The 20,448-nt window shown below is 40.2% G+C and overlaps 1 protein-coding gene across 2 annotated transcripts in view; it reads right to left on the reverse strand.

Annotated features, from left to right (window-relative positions):
- Positions 1 to 493: 493 nt before the first annotated feature.
- The window catches only part of LOC132591035 (probable JmjC domain-containing histone demethylation protein 2C), a 211,493-nt gene continuing 191,538 nt past the window's right edge, over positions 494 to 20,448 (reverse strand). For both annotated transcript variants that reach the window (XM_060263908.1, XM_060263909.1), the window contains 10 exons: positions 18,280 to 18,494; positions 16,217 to 16,495; positions 14,407 to 14,575; positions 13,434 to 13,524; positions 13,196 to 13,326; positions 8,041 to 8,163; positions 5,810 to 5,949; positions 3,301 to 3,477; positions 2,046 to 2,177; positions 494 to 1,386 (listed from right to left, as the gene is read on the reverse strand). In XM_060263908.1, coding sequence (XP_060119891.1) covers positions 1,297 to 1,386; positions 2,046 to 2,177; positions 3,301 to 3,477; positions 5,810 to 5,949; positions 8,041 to 8,163; positions 13,196 to 13,326; positions 13,434 to 13,524; positions 14,407 to 14,575; positions 16,217 to 16,495; positions 18,280 to 18,494 — 1,547 coding nt within the window. In that variant the 3' untranslated portion in view covers positions 494 to 1,296. The remainder of the gene's footprint in view (positions 1,387 to 2,045; positions 2,178 to 3,300; positions 3,478 to 5,809; positions 5,950 to 8,040; positions 8,164 to 13,195; positions 13,327 to 13,433; positions 13,525 to 14,406; positions 14,576 to 16,216; positions 16,496 to 18,279; positions 18,495 to 20,448) is intronic.

Raw genomic sequence — 20,448 nt, forward strand, 5'->3', positions numbered from 1 at the left:
CTACCATTCTACAATTTAGACTATCACCTGCTAGAAAAGAAAAAAATAATAATTCAACTCTACTTGGATTCCTCAAGGTGAAATTCCACATAATTATCTCCTCAATCCTTATATCAGTTTGTTATGAATTTTTTCTCTGTTATTGATTATAATTAAAAATCTCAAAAAAATCATTCTGTGTAATTCTTTATATTATTAAGAACTGTAATTAAAGACAGTACATAACAAGGTGTTTTAATTATTTTTATTCCTTATTAAATAAACTTTCTTTGGCTCAGCCAGTTGAACTGTGCTCTAGCACATGTCAGCAGTTTCATATGAAACCTGGAGAGGGCAGAACGAACCACACTAATTAAACACAGAACAGTCTAGTCTTTTACAATAGTCAACAATACAGAGACACATTTGCAACCACTATGAATGAATGACTCAGACAAGCGCATCTTTTAACAAATGTGCCACAAACATGAAAAACACACACAATGAGACAACATTTGATAAAGTCCTTTTTAATGGAAAATGTAAAACCCCTTTCAACTTTCAATGTACAAAGCATGTGTAACACTTGCACTTTTAACAAATTAAAGCAAGCCAATGTTTTAAAAAAATACATCATTGAATGTATATATGTATATATTTACATAGCATATTAAGTTTAATATTTAGCTTTAAAAGTCCACATAAATTTTACCAAAATGAGACAAATTTTAAATAAATTACACCTTTTTGAAAACATTTCATTGTACACTGAATAGCTTCAATAAAATACTGAAGAGTCTGTAATATCTATTTTATATACTTTATATTATACAAAGTTTACAATTATTTGGCAGTAAATTTTCAGATCATGACATGACTGCTGTGCGGATTCAGCAATATCCCAAATGCAGGCAATAGCTGGTGTTTGTGTCCTACTCACAGTAACTGTCTCAATGTAGTGAAAAATATCCAAGTTGTTTTAACCAAACTGTACAAATCACATTTACATTCGATCAATAATAGAGCATAGAATTTTTTTTCCAAAAATAAATACATCTTAAATCTTTAACATTTTGCAAATTTAATTTACACTATAATACACAACAGCAGAATGCTGCTCAGGGTTTTCCATTTCTAAAAAATCCCCCAAGTTTAAATCACAGCAGCTGTGATCAGAAGCTGTTCTGTTGCAGTGTCAGTAGCAAGTAAATACAATGGACATATTTTCTTGGCACTGATGGTGCATGCAGCTTATATTAGTAAGTAGACTATTGTAAAAAAATAACCTTCTGACACAAAAAGGAGGAGCGCGCACACTTAGTTTTCTTCCATATCTTCTGTTTCCTGCTCATGTATCTTCAAAGCTCTCACCATTTCCTTAACTGCATGATACAAGATATTTTTAACCTGTAAAAGTAAGTTCAGCAATTTAAGCAAAGAGCCCAGCTTCTCATAGGTTTGAAAGAGGGAGGGGAGAGAGAGTAAAGAGGAAGACATTGGCCTGGTTCACACACAAATTTTTGTATCCAACAGAAAAGGTGCACATGTTTTTGGCTTACACACTGCTTCAACCTGCTCTTGTTGAGAAGAAAGTAATACATGAGCACAATACTGGGTTGGATCCTACTGCTCCATCAATGCCTCCATATTCTTCCAGTGCAAGGTGCCTTCTACTGATTCAAGATGTTCTTGGGTCAACGCAGGAGCATCTTGCACCAGTGGAAAGGGTCTTACACTGGAGGAGCTGGTGGGTACTAATACAACAACATAGCAAGATCCAACCCCAGGCAACCTAAATGGATATAGGACTATAGGAAGCAAGTTTAGTAGGAGATACCAAATAGAAAGAAACCAATATTGTAGCTTGTAGTAGGGAGAGTGGGGCTTGAGAAAGCACACAGAAGACCAAGATGTGTGCCTCCACATACTGTGTACAGGAGTGCTCATATGGCCACCATGAAACTATCACAGCTAAAAGGAATTTCTACTATCACATATTCATTAGCAGTTATTCCACATGAACATCAGCAGGGAACATTGAATTATGATGAAGATTAATCTGTTACCTGCAGCTTGTCATCATAATTGATTTCTTCCTTCGACAGCCTCAGTTCTTGTGTTAAATGAAATGACTGCACAAGATGTTCTGAAGACACAAAGTCCTCAGTAACTTGAATGCAGCTATGAAAATTCTGTACCTATGTAAACAAAACCCATGCTGAAGTATTCTTGGACAGGAAAGGATAAAAACAAACATGTACAACTGCCAGCTTTATCAGGATCTTTAAGTCTCTGATCTATATCCAACCATGTGGTTATGAAGACTTGAGGTTCCTCTTGGGGAGGAGGGGGCAGGATGGAGAGTCCCACAGATTTCCAAGTCTCACTGCAACCCATGAAACCCTCAGTAATTTTGTTCTTGGGAACAGCACAGCAGATTCCTGGTGTTGTGGGGCTCATGTGGGATGGGGATAGCAACAGGGGATAGGAGCTCTACTGAGAAGGAGGCAGGGGGTGACATAGCTCACTTTTCTCTCCTTTCTCTCTCATGAGAGCAGGCCCCAAACCTGAGTAGCTGTTCTCTTCTACTGCAACCTCAGGAATCAACTTTCCAAGGGCCAGAAACAGTTGCTTGTGCAGAAGAATATAGAAAAGTTCCTCAATACTTGCACCAATGGATTGCAGGAATGGAAATACTTCTCCATATAATTTTTTTAATGACAGCTAGAAGTACACAGCTGTGACTGGAGGAAAAAATCTGTAAACTTTCATTGCAGGTTGGATCTAAGCTAAACTGGCCATTTCCACTGATTTTCCCTTCCTGCTACAGATCGCCTCCCATCATTCCTCAGGATCCCCTAACCCCTCCACCCCCAAGAGCAGCATGCCGTGGCATTTGGTGGCCTGCAGTGAGAGCAGAAGGCAAGAAAGTTCCAATCTGCCATTGGAAGAGTTAATTGGGATCCAACCTTGTATCTTGATTTTACTGTATTGCACTCAGCCCTTAAATAGCATAAAACCATACATCTTTCAGGTCAAAAAAGATTCAGGAAGCTTCTCAACCAGTTTTGATCAGAAAGATAACAAGCAAAGGAAAAATCAAAGTGGGTCACAAAATCGGTCATCACCAGATTTTCCACCACAAACCATACAAGAAGGCAGGGAAGCTGGGAAGATTTTTATTACACCTGAAGGTATTGAAAGGGAGACTGAACCATCCTTTTGGCATTACAAAAGCACTGTTGGTAACAGCCACCAATAAAAAGATAAAATCTTGAAGTATGCATTCATTCTCATCATTTTGGGAAATTACAGCTTTACCTGATGGAGTGCTCCTGCTGGTAAAACAATGGCATCACCAAGGAACTGGATAAGAGTGCAGGTTTTTACTCCATATTCTTCAAAAAGTCTTTGACGTAGTTTTTTGTTTATATACCAACTCTGGTCACGTATTGGATCGTGCTCTGGTAAAACATCTAAACCTTGTTCTTTTGCTATCTGTAATACAATTGTGATACTGCATTATACACAAAACATGTTTATACCTAATGAAGACAGTCTAGTCCTAAAATCTATATTATGTACAAAAATACAATTAAACTTCAGAATTCCTGTTAGAATTCATCAGAAGAACAAGATCTGAGCTCAGTAGCGTCTTAAAGACCAACAAGATTTCCAGGGTGTAAGTCAAAGCTCCCTTCATTTATTATTTTGATTTATTTTCATAAGATTCAAGTAGGAATGGAGATCACATAGCCCTTATATCCTGTATAATGGAAGGACATCCAAAACGTCAGGGGTGTCAGATATAATGGCCAGCAGGCCAGATCCAGCCCCTGCTGGGCTCCAATCAGGCCTGCAAGCAGACCTCCAATCAAATCTGATTCTTCCTGCTTCCTTTTTCTTCTTCCTGTTTTTGGCATCAAAGCTGACTTTTGCTCAGTCTCTCCTATTTCTTACTTCCCAGAGCAGAGGGAAAAGATGCCTCCCTTCCCTCAATTAGCTGAGGGCTCCTCCACCTCCTCTGAGGAGAGAGGGAGAAGGAAAGAGCCAGAAAGAGTGTAAGTTCCATAGCACTTTTAAGAAGACCAACATCATTTTATTCCAGGTGTAAGCTTTTGTGTGCCTGCACACTTTTTTAGAGCGGGGGGCGGGGAGGGAGACCAAGAGCACTTTTAAGGAGACCAACAACAACATTTTATTCCAGGTATAAGCTTTTGTGTGCCTGTACACTTCTTTAGAGAGACGGAAGGAGGGGGAAGAGAGAGAGAGTTTCCCATGGCATTTGCAGGCGGGAAGTGGGGGAGGGGGGGGAGAGAAACCTAATAAACCATTCTTTATGAGTGGAAGGGAGCAAGAATCCAGTCCATCCGTCCTTCGAGAGTGAAATTATTTCAGCTACCAAATGACAATAGGCACTGGTAATGAGAGAAGAAAATTAGATCTCAGTTCAGTCAAGGAGGATGCATTGCCTTGAGCTTCATTACCAGTTGCAATTCAGCAGTCTTCCTTATCTTCCTTTGTAAGAGAACTACTACTGAATGTCCTGGAAGGGTAAAATGTTCCTCTACTGGTTTTTGAATGTTGCATTAGAAAGAATAAGACTCCAGTAGCAGGCCATGTAGGGCTTTGAAGGTTAGAACCAAGAAATTGAATCTGATCCAGTATTCAACTTGGAGCCAGTGCACCTGGCAGAGCACCAGTTGTATCTGGGCTCTAGATGGAGTGTTTGTAAGTACACATGCAGCCGCATTCTAGACCAGTTGGGAGTTTCCAGGTCAGGGTAGCCCTAAAATAGTAAAGAGACCAGTAGTACCTTTAAGACTAACAAATTTTATTGTAGCATATGCTTTTGAGAAACACAGCTCTCTTCATCAGATACAGACAAAGAGAGATGTTTCCTGAAGGTGAGAGCGCGCAAGGGTAGCCCTGTGTACAGCAAGTTACAGTAATCTAGCCTGGAAGTGACTGTTGCATGGATCACTGTGGCTCAGTTGGGGGTGGGGGGGGAGAGACAGGAAGAGAACCAATTGCTGGACCTGGCACAGATGGAAATATGCTAGTCTGATTTATTACCAGAGGATATGTCAAGCTAACCAAGCCTAGTTTTATATCACCTTTGATTTGGGGGGTGGGGGGAAATAACTTTTTCCTGGGGAACAATATTTTTGAACATAAAATGAACAATCCCTTTCTTACACAGTACAAATATACATACGTATTTTAAAACGTTTCTGCAAGGCACCCCTTGAGACTGAGTTATTATTTAAGAAGGGGACCCCCCTATTTTCAAACCATAATTAAGTTGCTGGTTTTAAAACTGGGAGACACTGGGTTGAGTCCGGCCAGCTTTTCTCTCAGTGAAAAAGGGAGGGAGGTCTCCCCTTTTAACCACCCAGAAGGCTATTTTCTGATAAGCTTATCCAGAGTTTTCTCAATGAGAAAATCTATAATGGTGGATCAGCCTGGGTTATTCAACACTACCAATCATGCAATCATAATCACCACTAAAGGTAATCTGTAGCTGGAAGAGTGTGTGAAGTCATATAGTTCAAACAAGGCAACAATAAGGCTGATAACACCATGCAAGCCCATCATCCCAATGGGGTTTTCCAGCTATGTTTATAGGTAGCAAATCAGACAAATGTGCAATAGTCTTATGAAAGGTTCTATTTTCTATTCAGAGTAAGCATCTACAGCTTCAGTACTGCTCAATCTGGGGAAATTTATCTAAACTGTTTTTTATCTCCACCCTTCGATAAGCACAGATACAAGTTATAAAGGTAGGACTGTTGAGTTCTAATTAATATGCATTCATTATAAATCTAACCTTTTGTAGGAACTCCCTTATCTTCTCTGCATCTTTGCCAGCATAAATATGCCACAAAGCACCAGGCAATTCACTTGAATCCTTCAGCCTTTTTCTTAGAAGATCATCCAAATCTTCTTCTTCAAACTTCTTCAGTACTCCTGAAAATTTATAAATGTAATTATATTCCAGAGTTGGAGAAGACTAGTTCTGCACTTAGCATCATGCCAGAAATGCCGCTTCCTTCCCTTGTATATATTACAAGAGGGTGGGGCATGAAAAAGAGAAGAGGAGCATCAAACAGCAGATTTATATGCACTAGTTAAAAATCTTAATGATGCCCATCTAAAACATACTTATATTATTTGAACCAAATGTATAGATCTTGCGCAAGCTAGTGGTGAATGTTACCAAATAACTTTTATTGCACAATAAACTGTCAAAAAAAGTGTTAAGAATCTGACTGCATCATTAAAGTGTCTTATTGATAATGATAGAACTAGGACAGATTCATGTAGAAATCCAATTCCTTTATTAGCTTATATGACCAAAGTTCTTAAGCTCAACCAGAATGCTATCAATTATCAAATATACATAGATATATAACATTACTCACAAAATTCACTGAATTAAAAGGTTACATATGAAAATATTAAAATCTAAAAAGTAAAATATTAAAACAAGAATTTCTGATAAAACCTATCAAGTAAATCAAAAATCATCATGTTAACCGAATATATACTAGATCCTGTTACAATCGGGTCAATCCAGATTTGTCATTTTACAGATAAAATCATTAATTTTTTTTAACAAAATAGGTGGTTTCAGGATTAATATCTGCCAACAAATAGGGGATCACCCAAAGTTCAGTTGGTAATTGGCGTTTAGTAGAAATTCATAAGTACACAAATTATTCCTTATAATTGCTACTCTACAGCAATAGTTATCAAAATCCCTCCCTGGTTCTATAAACAACAAAAACAGAGTCTGCAACCCAACTGCACCAAAGCACATAGAGAGACAGCAACCAGTTTTCATGCTGATTAATAGTTTGGTTGGAAGTATCAAGAGGACATCTATAATGATAATTCTCTTATGGTGGTGGCCAAATGGAGTTCTCCCATTGGCTTATGGATGCATTCCATGCACTCAACAAGTAATTGGCTTATCATGGCTCACTCAGCATCTCTGGGCCTCCCATTGGCTGACTCCCCTGCCCCCACTTACTGCAGGCCTGGGAATGTTGAACAAACCATCAAACAGTCTAAGCGCAGAAACAGACACGTCTCCAACTGTCCTCTGTGTTCTCTCTGTTAACCAGCCTCATGAAAAGTACCGCTGGCAACAGACCTCTGTTGCCCCATCAACAGCCCACACAGACAGTCTCTGAAAGCCACAGAAATAGCCAAGGAACTGCCACCGCTGTGATGCAACTAGGCAGCAAGACCTGGCCCTGCTGGGAGTGTTTCCTCACAGGCCACGGCTCTTTCCTGTCATTCCCTCTCTCCTTCCTCCCCTCAGTCTTTGCCCATAGCCAGAGGCTGCTGCTAGGCAACCAAGTTCTGTCAGTAAAGGGAGAGGCCTCAGGCGAACAGAATGGCATACAGTTCACCCTCCAAAGCAGTTCTTTTCTCTAGTTTAGGGAGAGAGATCTGTTGTCTGGAGTTCAGTTATGATCCCAGGAGATCTTCAGGCTCCACCGGGAGGACTTGATGCCACCATGACTTGATGCCACCTGACTGGCATGACTTAACTAGGCCTGACTGCTTGCTCCTGTTCAGCAGCAGCTCCCCTAGGACAGCGAGTGTGATTTAGCAGTTGCCAACTCTAAGTTGGCAAATTCCTGGAGATATGAGGGATGGAGCTCGGAGAGGGTGGGTTTGAGGAGATGTGGAGCCATAGACTCCACCCTCCAAACCAGCCATTTCCTCATGGGGAACCACTGTTGCCAATCTCCAGTTCTCAACCCAAAGACTGCTACAATCTCCAGGTGAGGGCTGGAGATCACTGTGAATTACAACTGCTCTCCAGATGGCAGAGATCAGCTCCTATGGAGATGGGTGGGGAGGAGTGAATGCCTTCACTTGAGTGTGTGGGCATTCACCCAGAGCCTCTTTCTAAAGCCTGTTCCTTCATAATGGGCCTTATTCCTAGTTATCCACATTTAATTTATTTATGTGCGCATAAAATAAATTATTACACTTGCGCTGGTTTTACTGTGGTGGCAACACACACAGGTTTTTTAACTTTACCTGATTTTGAGAGAACTCCATTCCCTTTTGCTATGGCAACACTGACAAGGATGTTCACAACATCAGACACTTCAATATGGAGATTCGTAGTTCCTACATCATGGTCCTTTGCAGCAGCTACACCTTTTTCAAAGACAATGTAAAATATATTGAAGTGCATTTAAGGCCATCACTTTTCATGAACAGACCTGTAAAATATTTTCTTGTGAAATTTATGAAAGCTGGATTATTTTTTTATTTTTTTTTAGTTAAGATTTAAATAGCGAATGAAAATGGACTACAATTATAACATATGGGGTTTTTTTTCCTTCTCTTTTTGCTTTATGATGCTTTTTTATGAATATTCTTTAACAGATTAAATTGATTAACTTTTTTTAGCAATGTAATTAAAATACACTGCCGGGGTCACCGAATGGTGGGGAGGGTGGAGAAAATGTAATGTATATGTATTAATTTTTAATAACAAATGATAAGTGTTACTATTATATATTACAGTATAATAATTTTTTTTAAAAAAAGATTTAAATAGCGAATGAAGTCATTACTATAGTCATTTATAGTCAAACAATAAAAGAAAAAATCTGACTCAGCAAAAAAGTGGGGGGGGAGGATAGCAATTTTCTACATAAGATCAGATGGCTTTCAAAATTCATTTGTGAGCTAAGAATAAATAAAAACTTGATGTGAGACATTTAGTTCTGTTTAGGAGGTATAATGATGTACTTTAGATTTCAAAAAGAGCTGATCAGTTAAAAAGCCTTTTACAGGTATTGGAAAGGTGCAATTGCTGGCTTTTACAGGTATTAGTAAGGTGCAAGTGAGGATAAGGGGAATGCGCCCTTGGAAGGGACCTCTTCTTCAGCTGATGAGCGGGTATCCTGTCACATCAAGGAACCATCCCTGGGCACGGGGGGTGGGTCTTGGTAGTTGGTGATTTGATCCTTAGACAAGTAGACAGCTGGGTGCCAAAACCGCATACTGACCATATGGTGACTTGCCTGCCTGGTGTGAAGGTACAGACATTACGCATGTTCTAGATAGGCTGACAGACACTGCTGGGGATGGTACATGTTGGCACCAACGATGTGGGGAAATGCAGTTGTGAGGTCTTGGAGGAAAAATTTAGGCTGCTAGGCAGGAAACATAAGGCCAGGACCTCCAAGGTAGCCTTCTTAGAAGTACTACCTGTTCCACATGCAGGGCCAGAGAGACAGGCAAAAATTAGGAGTCTCAATGCATGGATGAGACAATGATGTAGGGAGGAAAGGTTCAAGTTTGTTAGGCACTGGAATGCTTTTTGGAACAAGTGGGAGCTGTACAAAAGAGACAGTCTCCACTTCTCCCCAGAAGGAACCAGGCTGCTGGCATTTAAAATCAAAAAGGTGGCAGAGCAGTTTTTAAACTGAACCTTGGAAGAAAGCCGGCAGGAAACAGGATGACTCATCTCAAAGAGATGACTGGTTAGCTGTTACTTTTCTACCGGGCAATGGATTAGAGTTGTCCACTGAGATGGTGACAAACAGTATGGACTGCCTGCCAAAGTCTCCAGGCAGCAGGAGGAAGGTTGTGGGCCTAATTTGTCTGGGAAATTACAGATGTTTATATACAAATGCTAGAAATGTCCAAGGTAAAATCAGGGAGTTGGAATGCTTAGTGAAAATATAGACATTGTGGGTATTTCAGAAACTTGGTGGAATGAGGAGAATCAGTGGGACACAGTGATTCCTGGATATAAATTATATCGGAAGGATAAGGAGGAAAGGGTTGGAGGTGGGGTGGCTCTGTATGTCAGAGAGTAAGACTGAGAAGGTAAGAGAATTAGTTTCCCTTCTAGAAATGCTATGAGTCAAAATAGTGGGCCAAAAAGGAAGCTTAACTCTGGGAGTTTGTTATCGCCCACCACATCAAACAATAGAGGATGATTATAAAATGATGAAAGAATTAAAGATAGCAGCTAGATGTAAAAACTATGTTGTAATAGGTGATTTTAACTACCTGTGCATTTATTGGGTCAATATGTGTTCAGGTCGGGAGAAAGAGATTAAGTTTCTAGACACTTGTGCTTTGGAGCGGATGGTCACAGAACCTACCAGGGGTGGGGTGATCCTGGAGTTGGTTCTAAGTAATGCCCAAGACCTGGTGAGAGATGTAAAAGTGATTGCACTGCTTAGGAGCAGTGATGGTAACGTTGTTGGTTGCAGGAAAAGGAAAGGTCCCCTGTGCAAGCGCCTGTTGTTTCTGACTCTGGGGTGACGTTGCTTTCACAACGTTTTCACGGCAGACTTTTTATGGGGTGGTTTGCCATTGCCTTCCCCAGTCTTTTACACTTTCCCCCCAGCAAGCTGGGTACTCATTTTACTGACCTCGGAAGGATGGAAGGCTGAGTCAACCTTGGGCCAGCTACCTAAATCCAGCTTCCGCTGGAATCAAACTCATGTTGTGAGCAGAGAGTTCAGACCACAGTACTGTAGTTCTGCTGCTTTACCACTCTGCACCATGGGGCTGCTTGTTGCTTTCAACATTTGTATAAATAGGGAGCTGCCCAAAAGGACCAACACAACCACTTTAAACTTTAAAAGGGGTAAATTCTCTGAGATGAGGAGGCATGTGAAGAGGACCCTGAAAGGAAAGGTAAATACGGTCAAACCCCTTGGGGAAGCTTGTAGGCTATTTAAAACTACAATCCTAGAAGGTCAGATGAAATATGCACAAGTCAGGAAAAGCACAAATAGGTATAGAAAAAGACCTGCATGGTTAACAAACAAAGTAATGGAAGCTGTAAAAGGTAAGAAGGATTCCTTTAAGCAGTGGAAAGCTAGTCCAAGTGAGATTAACAAAAGGGAACACAGGCTGCAGCAGATCAAATGCAAGACTGTGATCAGGCAGGCAAAAAGGGACTATGAGGAGCATATTGCAAAAAACATAAAGACCAACAATAAAAATTTCTTCAAATACATTAGAAGCAGGAAACCAGCCAGGGAGGCAGTGGGGCTCTTGAATGACCAAGGGCTAAAAGGATTACTGCAGGATAATAAGGAAATGGCTGAGAAGCTGAATGCATTTTTTGCCTCTGTCTTCACTGTGGAAGATGAGAAGTGTTTGTCCACTCCAGAACTGCTGATTTCAGGAGGGATATTGAAAGACCTGAATCAGACTGAAGTGACAAGAGAGGAGGTCCTATGACTGATAAACAATTTAAAAACTGATAAGTCACCAGGCCCAGATGGCATACATCCAAGATTTCTGAAAGAACTCAAAGGTGAACTTGTGGCTCTCCTGACAAAAATATGTAATCTTTCATCAAAATCTGCCTCCATTCCTGAGGATTGGAAGGTAGCTAATGTCACCCCCACCTTTAAAAAGGGTTCCAGAGAAGATCCAGGAAATTACAGGCCAGTCAGTCTGAATTCAATACCAGGAAAGTTGGTGGAAATCGTTATTGAAGAGAGAATTAGAAGGCACATTGATGAACAAAAATTATTGAGGAAGACTCAGCATGGGTTCTGTAAGAGAAGATCTTGTCTCACTAACCTGTTAAGAATTCTTTGAGGCGGTGAACAAACATGTGGACAAAGGGGACCCAATAGATGTTGTTTACCTTGACTTCCAGAAAGCTTTTGATAAAGTTCCTTATCAAAGGCTCCTAAGTAAACTTGAGAGTCATGGGGTAAAAGGACAAGTCCTTTTGTGAATCAAAAACTGGCTAATCAATAGGAAACAGAGAGTGAGTATAAATGGGCAATTTTCGGAGTGGAGGGTGGTAAGCAATGGAGTCTCACAGGGCTCAGTACTGGGTGCGATGCTTTTTAACTTGTTCATTAATAATTTGGAGTTGGGAGTAAGCAGTGAAGTGGCCAAGTTTGCAGATGACACTAAACTGTTCAGGGTGGTGAGAACCAGAGAGGATTGTGAGGCACTCCGAAGGGATCTGTCGAGGCTGGGTGAGTGGGCGTCAGCGTGGCAGATGAGGTTCAATGTGGCCAAGTGCAAAGTAATGAACATTGGGGCAAAAAATCCTAACTATAAATACAAGTTGATGGGGTGTGAACTGGTGGAGACTGACCAAGAGAGAGATCTTGAGACAGTGTGCGACTGCTATAAAAAAGGTCAATGCTATGCTGGGAATTATTAGGAAGAGAACTGAAAACAAATCATCCAGTATCATAATGGCCCTGTATAAATCAATAGTGCAGCCTCATTTGGAATACTGTGTACAATTCTGGTCACCACACCTCAAAAAAGATAACAGAGCACTGGAAAAAGTACAAAAAAGGGCAACTAGAATGATTCAAGGGTTGGAACACTTTCCCTATGAAGAAAGGTTAAAATGCTTGGGGCTCTTTGGCTTGGAGAAACGTCGACTGAGGGGTGACGTGATAGAGGTTTACGAGATTATGCATGGGATAGAGAAGATAAAGAAAAGTACTTTTCTCCCTTTCTCACAATACGAGAACTCGTGGGCAGTCAATGAAATTGCTGAGTAGTCGGGTTAGAACTGATAAAAGGATGTACTTCTTCACCCAAAGGATGATTAACATGTGGAACACTGCCACAGGAGGTGGCGACAGCTGCAAGCATAGATAGCTTCAAGAAGGGATTGATAAACATATGGAACAGAGGTCCATCAGAGGCTATTAGCCACAGCACTCTCTGTCTGGGGCAGTGAAGCACTGTATTCTTGGTGTTTGAGGGGGGGCACAGTGAGAGGGCTTCTAGTGTCCTGGCCCCACTGATGGACCTCCTGATGGCACCTAGCTTTTTTGCCCACTGTGTGACACAGTGACCTGATCCAGCATGGCTTCTCTTATTTTCTTATGCTTAGGACTGTTATTACACTTTTTGTCATATCAGAAAAAAAACATCAGGATACAGGTACTTCCCCCCCCCCCTCATCTGAGTCTCATGTAACCATGGTAATCATCATTTGTAGTTCCCTGCTATGAAACAGCTTTATGTTATCATGACCACATACCATACTCCAACTCACTGTTCTGCTATCTCTGGGAACCTGTATTTCCTTCTTGTTTTCCTTCTGAACCTGCCAATCTTTATCATTCATTAATTCCTATCAAAATCTTTGGCTGTCTTTGGCGAAGCGGTGGTGGTGTTTAAGAAGAATTCGGTCTGACACAATCATTACTGGAAATTTACTTACCATATGCACTGCATAACCTGGGTCCTAGATCTGGGTGTACAAAAAACCCTGGCAAGTATGAAGCCAAATTATATTTTCCTTCAGGATTACAATACTCTGGCAGTGGCAAACTTTTTAATAAATCTTCATATCTGAGGAAACAAAGGTAAAAGTTATAGTGTGAATAAAATTTAAGAAAACAACCCCCCTTCCCACAAAGCACAGCAACGGAAGGAGGACTATCAATAAAAATGAATACCTTGCAGGCATCATGGTCTTGAAATCATCACCAGAAGGCAGATCTTTTAATTTCAGTACAACTGATTCCCCATTTTTTATTTTTTGTCGCTCTGCAAGCATACAAGCCAATGCATATATTAAGTCATTATTACCACAAAATGCAAGAATAACACAGGCTTGTCTTCTACTGTGACTACCAATAACATATAGAAAATATTCTGGTTTTTAAAATCTGTAAACAGAGGTTGCCATGGTAATGACCAAGGACAATATTACTGGTGCAGGGAAAAGCATCTGGCACTAATTTATGCATTAAAATCAGCTGGCACCAAATTATGCAAAAAAAACTATTTTAAAATTGCTCTATCAGTGCATATCACATTGTAGTTCACTTTACTGTTTAAACTATGACAAGGTGGAATAGATTCACACTTGAACACCTGTTTATCTGTCAATATTATCTTATATCTGAGAGCTATTTTCTGCCACTGAGGGTGTGTGATTTTCACTGATCCTTCCCTCCCACTGTAGATCTCCATATTAGGGTCAGTGATTTTTCTGAAGTTTCCCAAATTCTACAGAAAGTATTTCAGAGTGAAAGTGTTGTAGAGTGGAGTAGAGGGAAAGGGTTTGTTTAAAGAATGTGGATTAGATATGTGCAAAATTAATACTCAAAAGTTTTGGAGGCCTATTTTACAGTACTACATTAATTAGCTTATGATCCAGTCAAAAAGTCCCATTGTTCCAGTGGCAGAGGGTGAAGCACATATTTAATTTTTTAACTGAAATCAATGCCTAATAATGCTGCAGGTTATTTTCATCAGGAAGACCCAGTAAAAACTGAAATTACCAGCACACTGTCTAAAATAAACTTTAACTTGGTCAACCTGCAAATGCTAGAAATATCAAGGGTCTATATTCGATATTTCTGGCAGAAAGTACACGTAGCTGGTTTATTTGAAACTGAAGAAAACATGCAAAACACAACATACTTGAAACTTCTTCAAAGCCATCCCAGAATTCCTTGACACTGCCACTTGAAGTAATGCTGTCTTTGCAATTCAAAATATCAACTTTGAGATCACCAAAATCTGAACTAATCAAGTCTGCCTTCCACAAACTGGCATTCAACTTCTTGTGCACACCAGACACTAATGCAAGCTGCAAAACGTAACAGAAAAGTGGAAATAAGAGAAAATATGTTAAAAACAAAATGGGACACAGAAGAAATCAGCCTTGAATTTCTCTTGTATGTACAGCAGTTTCCAGTATTGCACATCAATAAATGCTAAACAGCATTCTAGTCATCTACATCTTTATTTGAATTTGTGAGAATTTTCACTAAGCATTCACAACTAAGAATGTGCAACCCCCCACCCCCAAAAATGGTCCCCATAGGTTATAATGGAGAATTGATCCAGGGTATCTGGGGCTTGGGGAGGGGGGTTTGAGGTAGAGGCAACAAATTTGCAGCATAGCTGCTGGTTCCTCTCCTCAAAAAGCCCCCACAAATTTCATAAAGATTGGACCAGGCGGTCCAATTCTATGGGCTCCCAAACAAGGTGCCCCCATCCTCCACTGGTTTCAATTAATGGGGAAAAGGTGTTTAAAGGGATCATGGACCCTTTAAATGCCTTCTCCAACCCTTGATTCTGCAAGTGAACACTAAAGGCATTTAAAGGTCTCACAGTCTCTTTAAACACCTTCCCCAAGCAGCAAGTTCGCCCAGAAGGTGTTTAAAGGAACTGCAATCTTTTTAAGTGCCCTTGAGCTTCAATTATCCAACAGTCCTGAAAAATCCCAAATATTTTCAGGATTTTCAGGGGTTGGCCATTTTGGATAGCTGAAAAATAGCCAAATCTATATCTGGCTGAAAGAATATCTGGAAAATACTGGTAAAGTGTTTTTCAGATGATTTTTTTTGCTTCGATTTAGCCAGATACACACCCCTATTCACAACCTAAATTAACTCCTGCAACTTGCTTTGGTTCACAGGCTTTCTCATTAGTTTATGCTCTCATTTAATTGCACCTGATTTGTAAACTGAGCTTCAATTTAAACACTTGTAGCATGTTCCCCTCTCCTTCTCTGTTTCTTTAAAAAGTTCAAATTCATCAGAGGAGGCAGAACAGATCCACTGGATCCAACTATCTTCTGGAGTTCCCTATACCCAGCAAGCTGCTCCTGAAGATCACATGACCCTTATAAATAGCACATGGGGGGTGGGGGAGGTGTTTCTCTAGCTTGAGTAGAAACAGCAGGAAACAAGGACATACCTTGTGTGATGAGAAGTGCTTTTTGCATCTGCAAGAGCACATTTGAATGAAAGACAAATTGTAATGACTTTTAACAAGAACTACATAACTAGGTCCCACATAGAAAAAGCAATTGATCTAACAGAGTGCATAGGATGAATAATAAGTATTAAGAAGCCTATACATTCAGTTTTCTAAATGGGAATGCAAAAGCATAGGTATTGGACTAGTATTTCCATGTATGTATCTATAAAAGAGGTACCAACATAGTAAATCATCACTCTAAAAGTGATAATTCAAACTGGTTCATACTTACTATTCATCAAACACTGGGATCTCAACTATTACGATGTTATGATTTTAGCTTCTTTGCTGATCAAGATTAGCATGAGAATAGTAGCTGGCCACTATTCTCAATATAGATCAAGGTAATATTTTCCTGGTTGGATGGGGGAACCATAACTGTTAAACAGCCTACATGAAAGACACAACCATGCAGTCTTTTGTTAGCTCTTCTTAAGAAGCTAAAGTATACTTTAATGCATACCTTCCCTTGTTTCCAACAGTCTCTGAATAGTTTCCAGTTGTTACAGTTTTTATGGTCTCGAAGCCACAAAACATGTTTGTCACAGATCCATGAATGTGGAACGTCACTATACAATATACTGCAGTCATCTATAACAAATTTTCTGTCATCCTTTGGCTCATCCTTCCCTTCAGATTTCACATTTATCTTTGGTGTTCTGTTTGGTGGAATCTTGTTTTCTACAACTGAAGCAATTATGTCATCAAGAATGTTTGGCATAGTCCTTCCACCTTTGCTATTCTATTGGAAAAATAAAATGAGGACTTCAGTACTCCTTAGTTTTTCTATTGGAAACATCATCACCAAGCCTGTACAAAAAGTTATTATTATGTTAATTATAAACAGTGCATCCAAAATAACTATAATACTGACCTGGCCATACAGATCCTCGCTATGGTTACTTCAAGGCTCAGCTACTGTAATCCAGTCTACATGAGTCTGCCCTTAAAAGGCAACTCAGAAGCTACAGTTGGTACACAACACTGCCACTTAAAAGGCAACTCAGAAGCTACAGTTGGTACACAACACTGCCACTTGGATTACTATTGGGTGCTAAGTGAAATCTACATAATCCTACTCGGCAGACACTCCACTGGTTGCCAATCACTTACAAAGCCCTTTATGGCACTGGATCCATATTCCTGCAGGACCTCCTCTCCTACTGTGTTCTGCAGTGACAGCTTAGCTCATCAGAGTAAAGACTTAGGAAAGTGCCACACTGCAAACAGGTAAAATTGGCATCTGCCTGTTCACAGGTGCTGTCTATGATGGTTCCCCACACTTATGTCATTTCACATGCAAAACAGAACTGTTCAGGAGTGCATTCTTGGAAAGGAGAAGAGCTGTGATGTAAAGTATCAGCTCAGGAAGTGATCTCTATCAAGGATAATGTGTTTTATCTTCCAGTTCTTCAGTCCCTGCTCCAATGCATTATGTTGTTTTACCAGGAATCTTTCCTATTAGACTCACTACATGTTTTCACCTGATTCAATAGTTTTATTTTACTAGGAATATCTGCTGTGAAATTTAAATAGTGATCAATCAAATGTTATATTTTAATCAGGTTATTGATTGACTGAGTAGCTCTACCTCTATCATATGAATAAACTGCCTTGAGTCGCAGTGAGAAAGAGATTATAAATGAAAATAAATAAATTACAGTAGTTAAACAATGATTCACCAAGCACTTACACTGGGATAATCCCACTTATTATTATACTTGCAGTAAGAGACAATGAGATTTCAATGAACTGAGTTGCTTGTGTAATGTGTGTTACCAATACACAGCCACTGCTTCTTAAAATGTTGTTAACATGTCTGGAATATTATGAAACCAGTCAACTCTTTCAGGGACACCCATGTGGTTCTTTGCTTTACTTATTTAGTTATAAATCTAAAGATTTATAGATGGATCCCTCCTCTGCACACCAAAGGGAATCTGCATGCGTTTCAAAGATCGGCTCTCTGTGCTACATGGAAAACTTCTTTAGAAGGGTGGCAGAGTCCAAAACAGTTTGAGATTTGGTGTGCAGAGGAGGGATCCAAAGTTATTTTTTTCTAATTCCATTGGGCATGCCTCATAGAGTTCTTTGGATCCTGGCCAACTACAAACTGAATGCTGATGTTGGCTGCATTCAGATTACTACACAAATGATAGCCATTCTTACACTTATGAGCTCTGTACCCTGTCCCATTCCAGTTTATTCATTAATGGCTTTCGTGTGTGCAATGAACTGCAATTTATTGTGGCATCTGACTCAGGAGCATTAACGAAATGTAGTCTTGTTTCATGCTTTAAAAGATTCTAAATCATAATTATTCAATCAGAATCTTGAAAAGAATGACTATTAATGTTATCTGATTTGGATGTCATGATAAACTGAAATTTTGTTTGTTCACATCACCTGAATGCAGCCTTTTATCCACTTTCCCCCGCCTTAAGTTACGGTATTAGTCACCAAGGATTCAAGAGCCCCCTTTGTATTCAAGAGCATCCAGAACATAACAGCTGGTAACATACTTACTGCAGTTCCTGTAGAATAAACTGGAGCAAAAGCAATACCAGCATCTGTAGAACCAAGACGAAGTTTGCCAGCTGTTGTGGTCAGCAAGTCTCGTAATGTTGACCCCTGCTCACTGTTCTGAGACAAAGGTGTTGAGGTCTTGCAGTTGAGAGATTCTGAACTGTCTTGGTCCTGTTCTTCCTTGGCATGTTTCCCAAGTGGACAATCTTTATTTTCTAAAATAAAATAAGTTTGATCTCGCATTAAGCATAACACACGAGCATGAACACTGACAGCCTGCCTTTGACATTAGTGACAATATACTTTTTAGCATTATTGCTTCACTTGAACACCAGAGGATTAATTAGATCCTTTTAAAAAGGAATCAACACTATGCAACCATGTAAAAGGCATCTTCAGCCTCTCAGACCTGGAGCTGAGTTAAACCTGTCGCAAATGAAAGATGCTGCAGATAACAGGAGTTGGACACTGACACATGATGTACCTTCTGCAAGTGGTTCTTCTATCAATATGCAAGAAATAATGTGTCAATTTGATGCCACCAGAAGAGGGTACCAACACATGCAGCCAAAGGATGTAATTTTCCATATATAGTACAGGAAATGTCACACTGTCAACACTGACATTTAGCACTGGTTTTTAACATTCTGAGTCAAGAGTCACCAAGTGCCTTTCACTAATGCCGGTGTGCAGGAAAAAAAGTAAATGCGGGTAGGAAGGAAAGAGGCAGAAATAATGTGCTGACGGAGACCAGCTGGAGAGGCAGTGAAACTTTTTCCAGATTTGCTACTTGTTGCTTCCTTGTTTTCATACCAGAAAAATTAATATGTATCATCAAGACAGTCTGGCAAATGTTCAAAACCATAAATAAATGAACAGCTCTTCATAAAGCCTGCCAAAAATTACGGGTTTAATTTAAAAACATTAAAGGAATTTACAGTTGTCCTGAAGGATAACAAACATCATGACCATTGTCCAGAGTTAGTCTTAGAACCACTCTTAAGGACATAAGAACAGCCCTGCTGATTAGACAAGTGGTCCATCTAGCCCAGCATCCTGTCACAGTAACCAACCAGTTGCCCTGGAGCGCTAACATAAGAGTCAATTAATAGGCATAAATGCACCTTATCCCCTTGCTGGGGCCCAAATAAGTGAATAATTCCAGCAACTTTGACCACTCTTCTTGTGCACCACAACCCTCTTTATAACTCTAGGCATTCTTCCTCATTTTTGTTTTCTGGTTACAATCTTTATTTCCTGCTTACAGACCACAACACAGTAAGCTCTGAGCTCAGACTACAGAAGTAGAGGGAAAGAGAGAGATACACATGATGCAATTTGATCCTTTGATGTGGTCAGATATTCCAGTGATAGATTTGCATAGAGGCTAACAGAAGGGTTCACATCCACCAGCCATTTTTGTCAACCAGCTTGCTGTTCTACTCCTCCATCCCAGACCTCTATACTAACAATAACACATCTCTTTAGAGTCCTGGCCTTGTTCAGAAGTAGTACTGCATTAGTATTATCAATTTATTGTCGCCCTTTTAAGAGATGAGTTGTAGAGAAATGGGAAACTAAAAAATTCCACTTGAGTGACCTTCCTATAAGGCAGGGGTGGCTAACGGTAGCTCTCCAGATGTTTTTTGCCTACAACTCCCATCAGCCCCAGCCAGCATGGCCAATGGTTAGGGCTGACGGGAACTGTACGCAAAAAACATTTGGAGAGCTACCGTTGGCCACCCCTGCTATAAGGTGTTCAGACCTCCCAGCTCAGATAAACAACCCTCAAGCAAGCAGGGCCCAGCTTTGCTCAGAAACTAGGGAGGCAGTTGTTTTGGCTGAGGAAAACCCATTCTTCTCAGTAGGGATTCTTCAGTGTTCTCCAATCCCCTCTAATGTGGGGGTTAGAGCCTTCCCTTTGATAAGCCACCACTACCTCCTGATCTCCCTCCCAGCAGTTTGGTGCCCAGAGATGCATTCATTCAGAGATGAATCAGCATGGTATAATGGTTAGAGCATCAGACTAGGATCTGGAAGATCCAAGTCTGAGTCCCCACTCTGCCAGTGACACAGTCTCAGCTTAAGCTAACTCATAGGGTTGTTGTGACATCAATATGGAGAAGAGGAGACTAATGTAAGCTGCTTTGGGTCCCCGATGGGAGAAAT

The sequence above is a fragment of the Heteronotia binoei genome, unplaced genomic scaffold (genome assembly GCF_032191835.1).
Source record: "Heteronotia binoei isolate CCM8104 ecotype False Entrance Well unplaced genomic scaffold, APGP_CSIRO_Hbin_v1 ptg001331l, whole genome shotgun sequence".
In the NCBI taxonomy this organism is placed as follows: domain Eukaryota; kingdom Metazoa; phylum Chordata; class Lepidosauria; order Squamata; family Gekkonidae; genus Heteronotia; species Heteronotia binoei.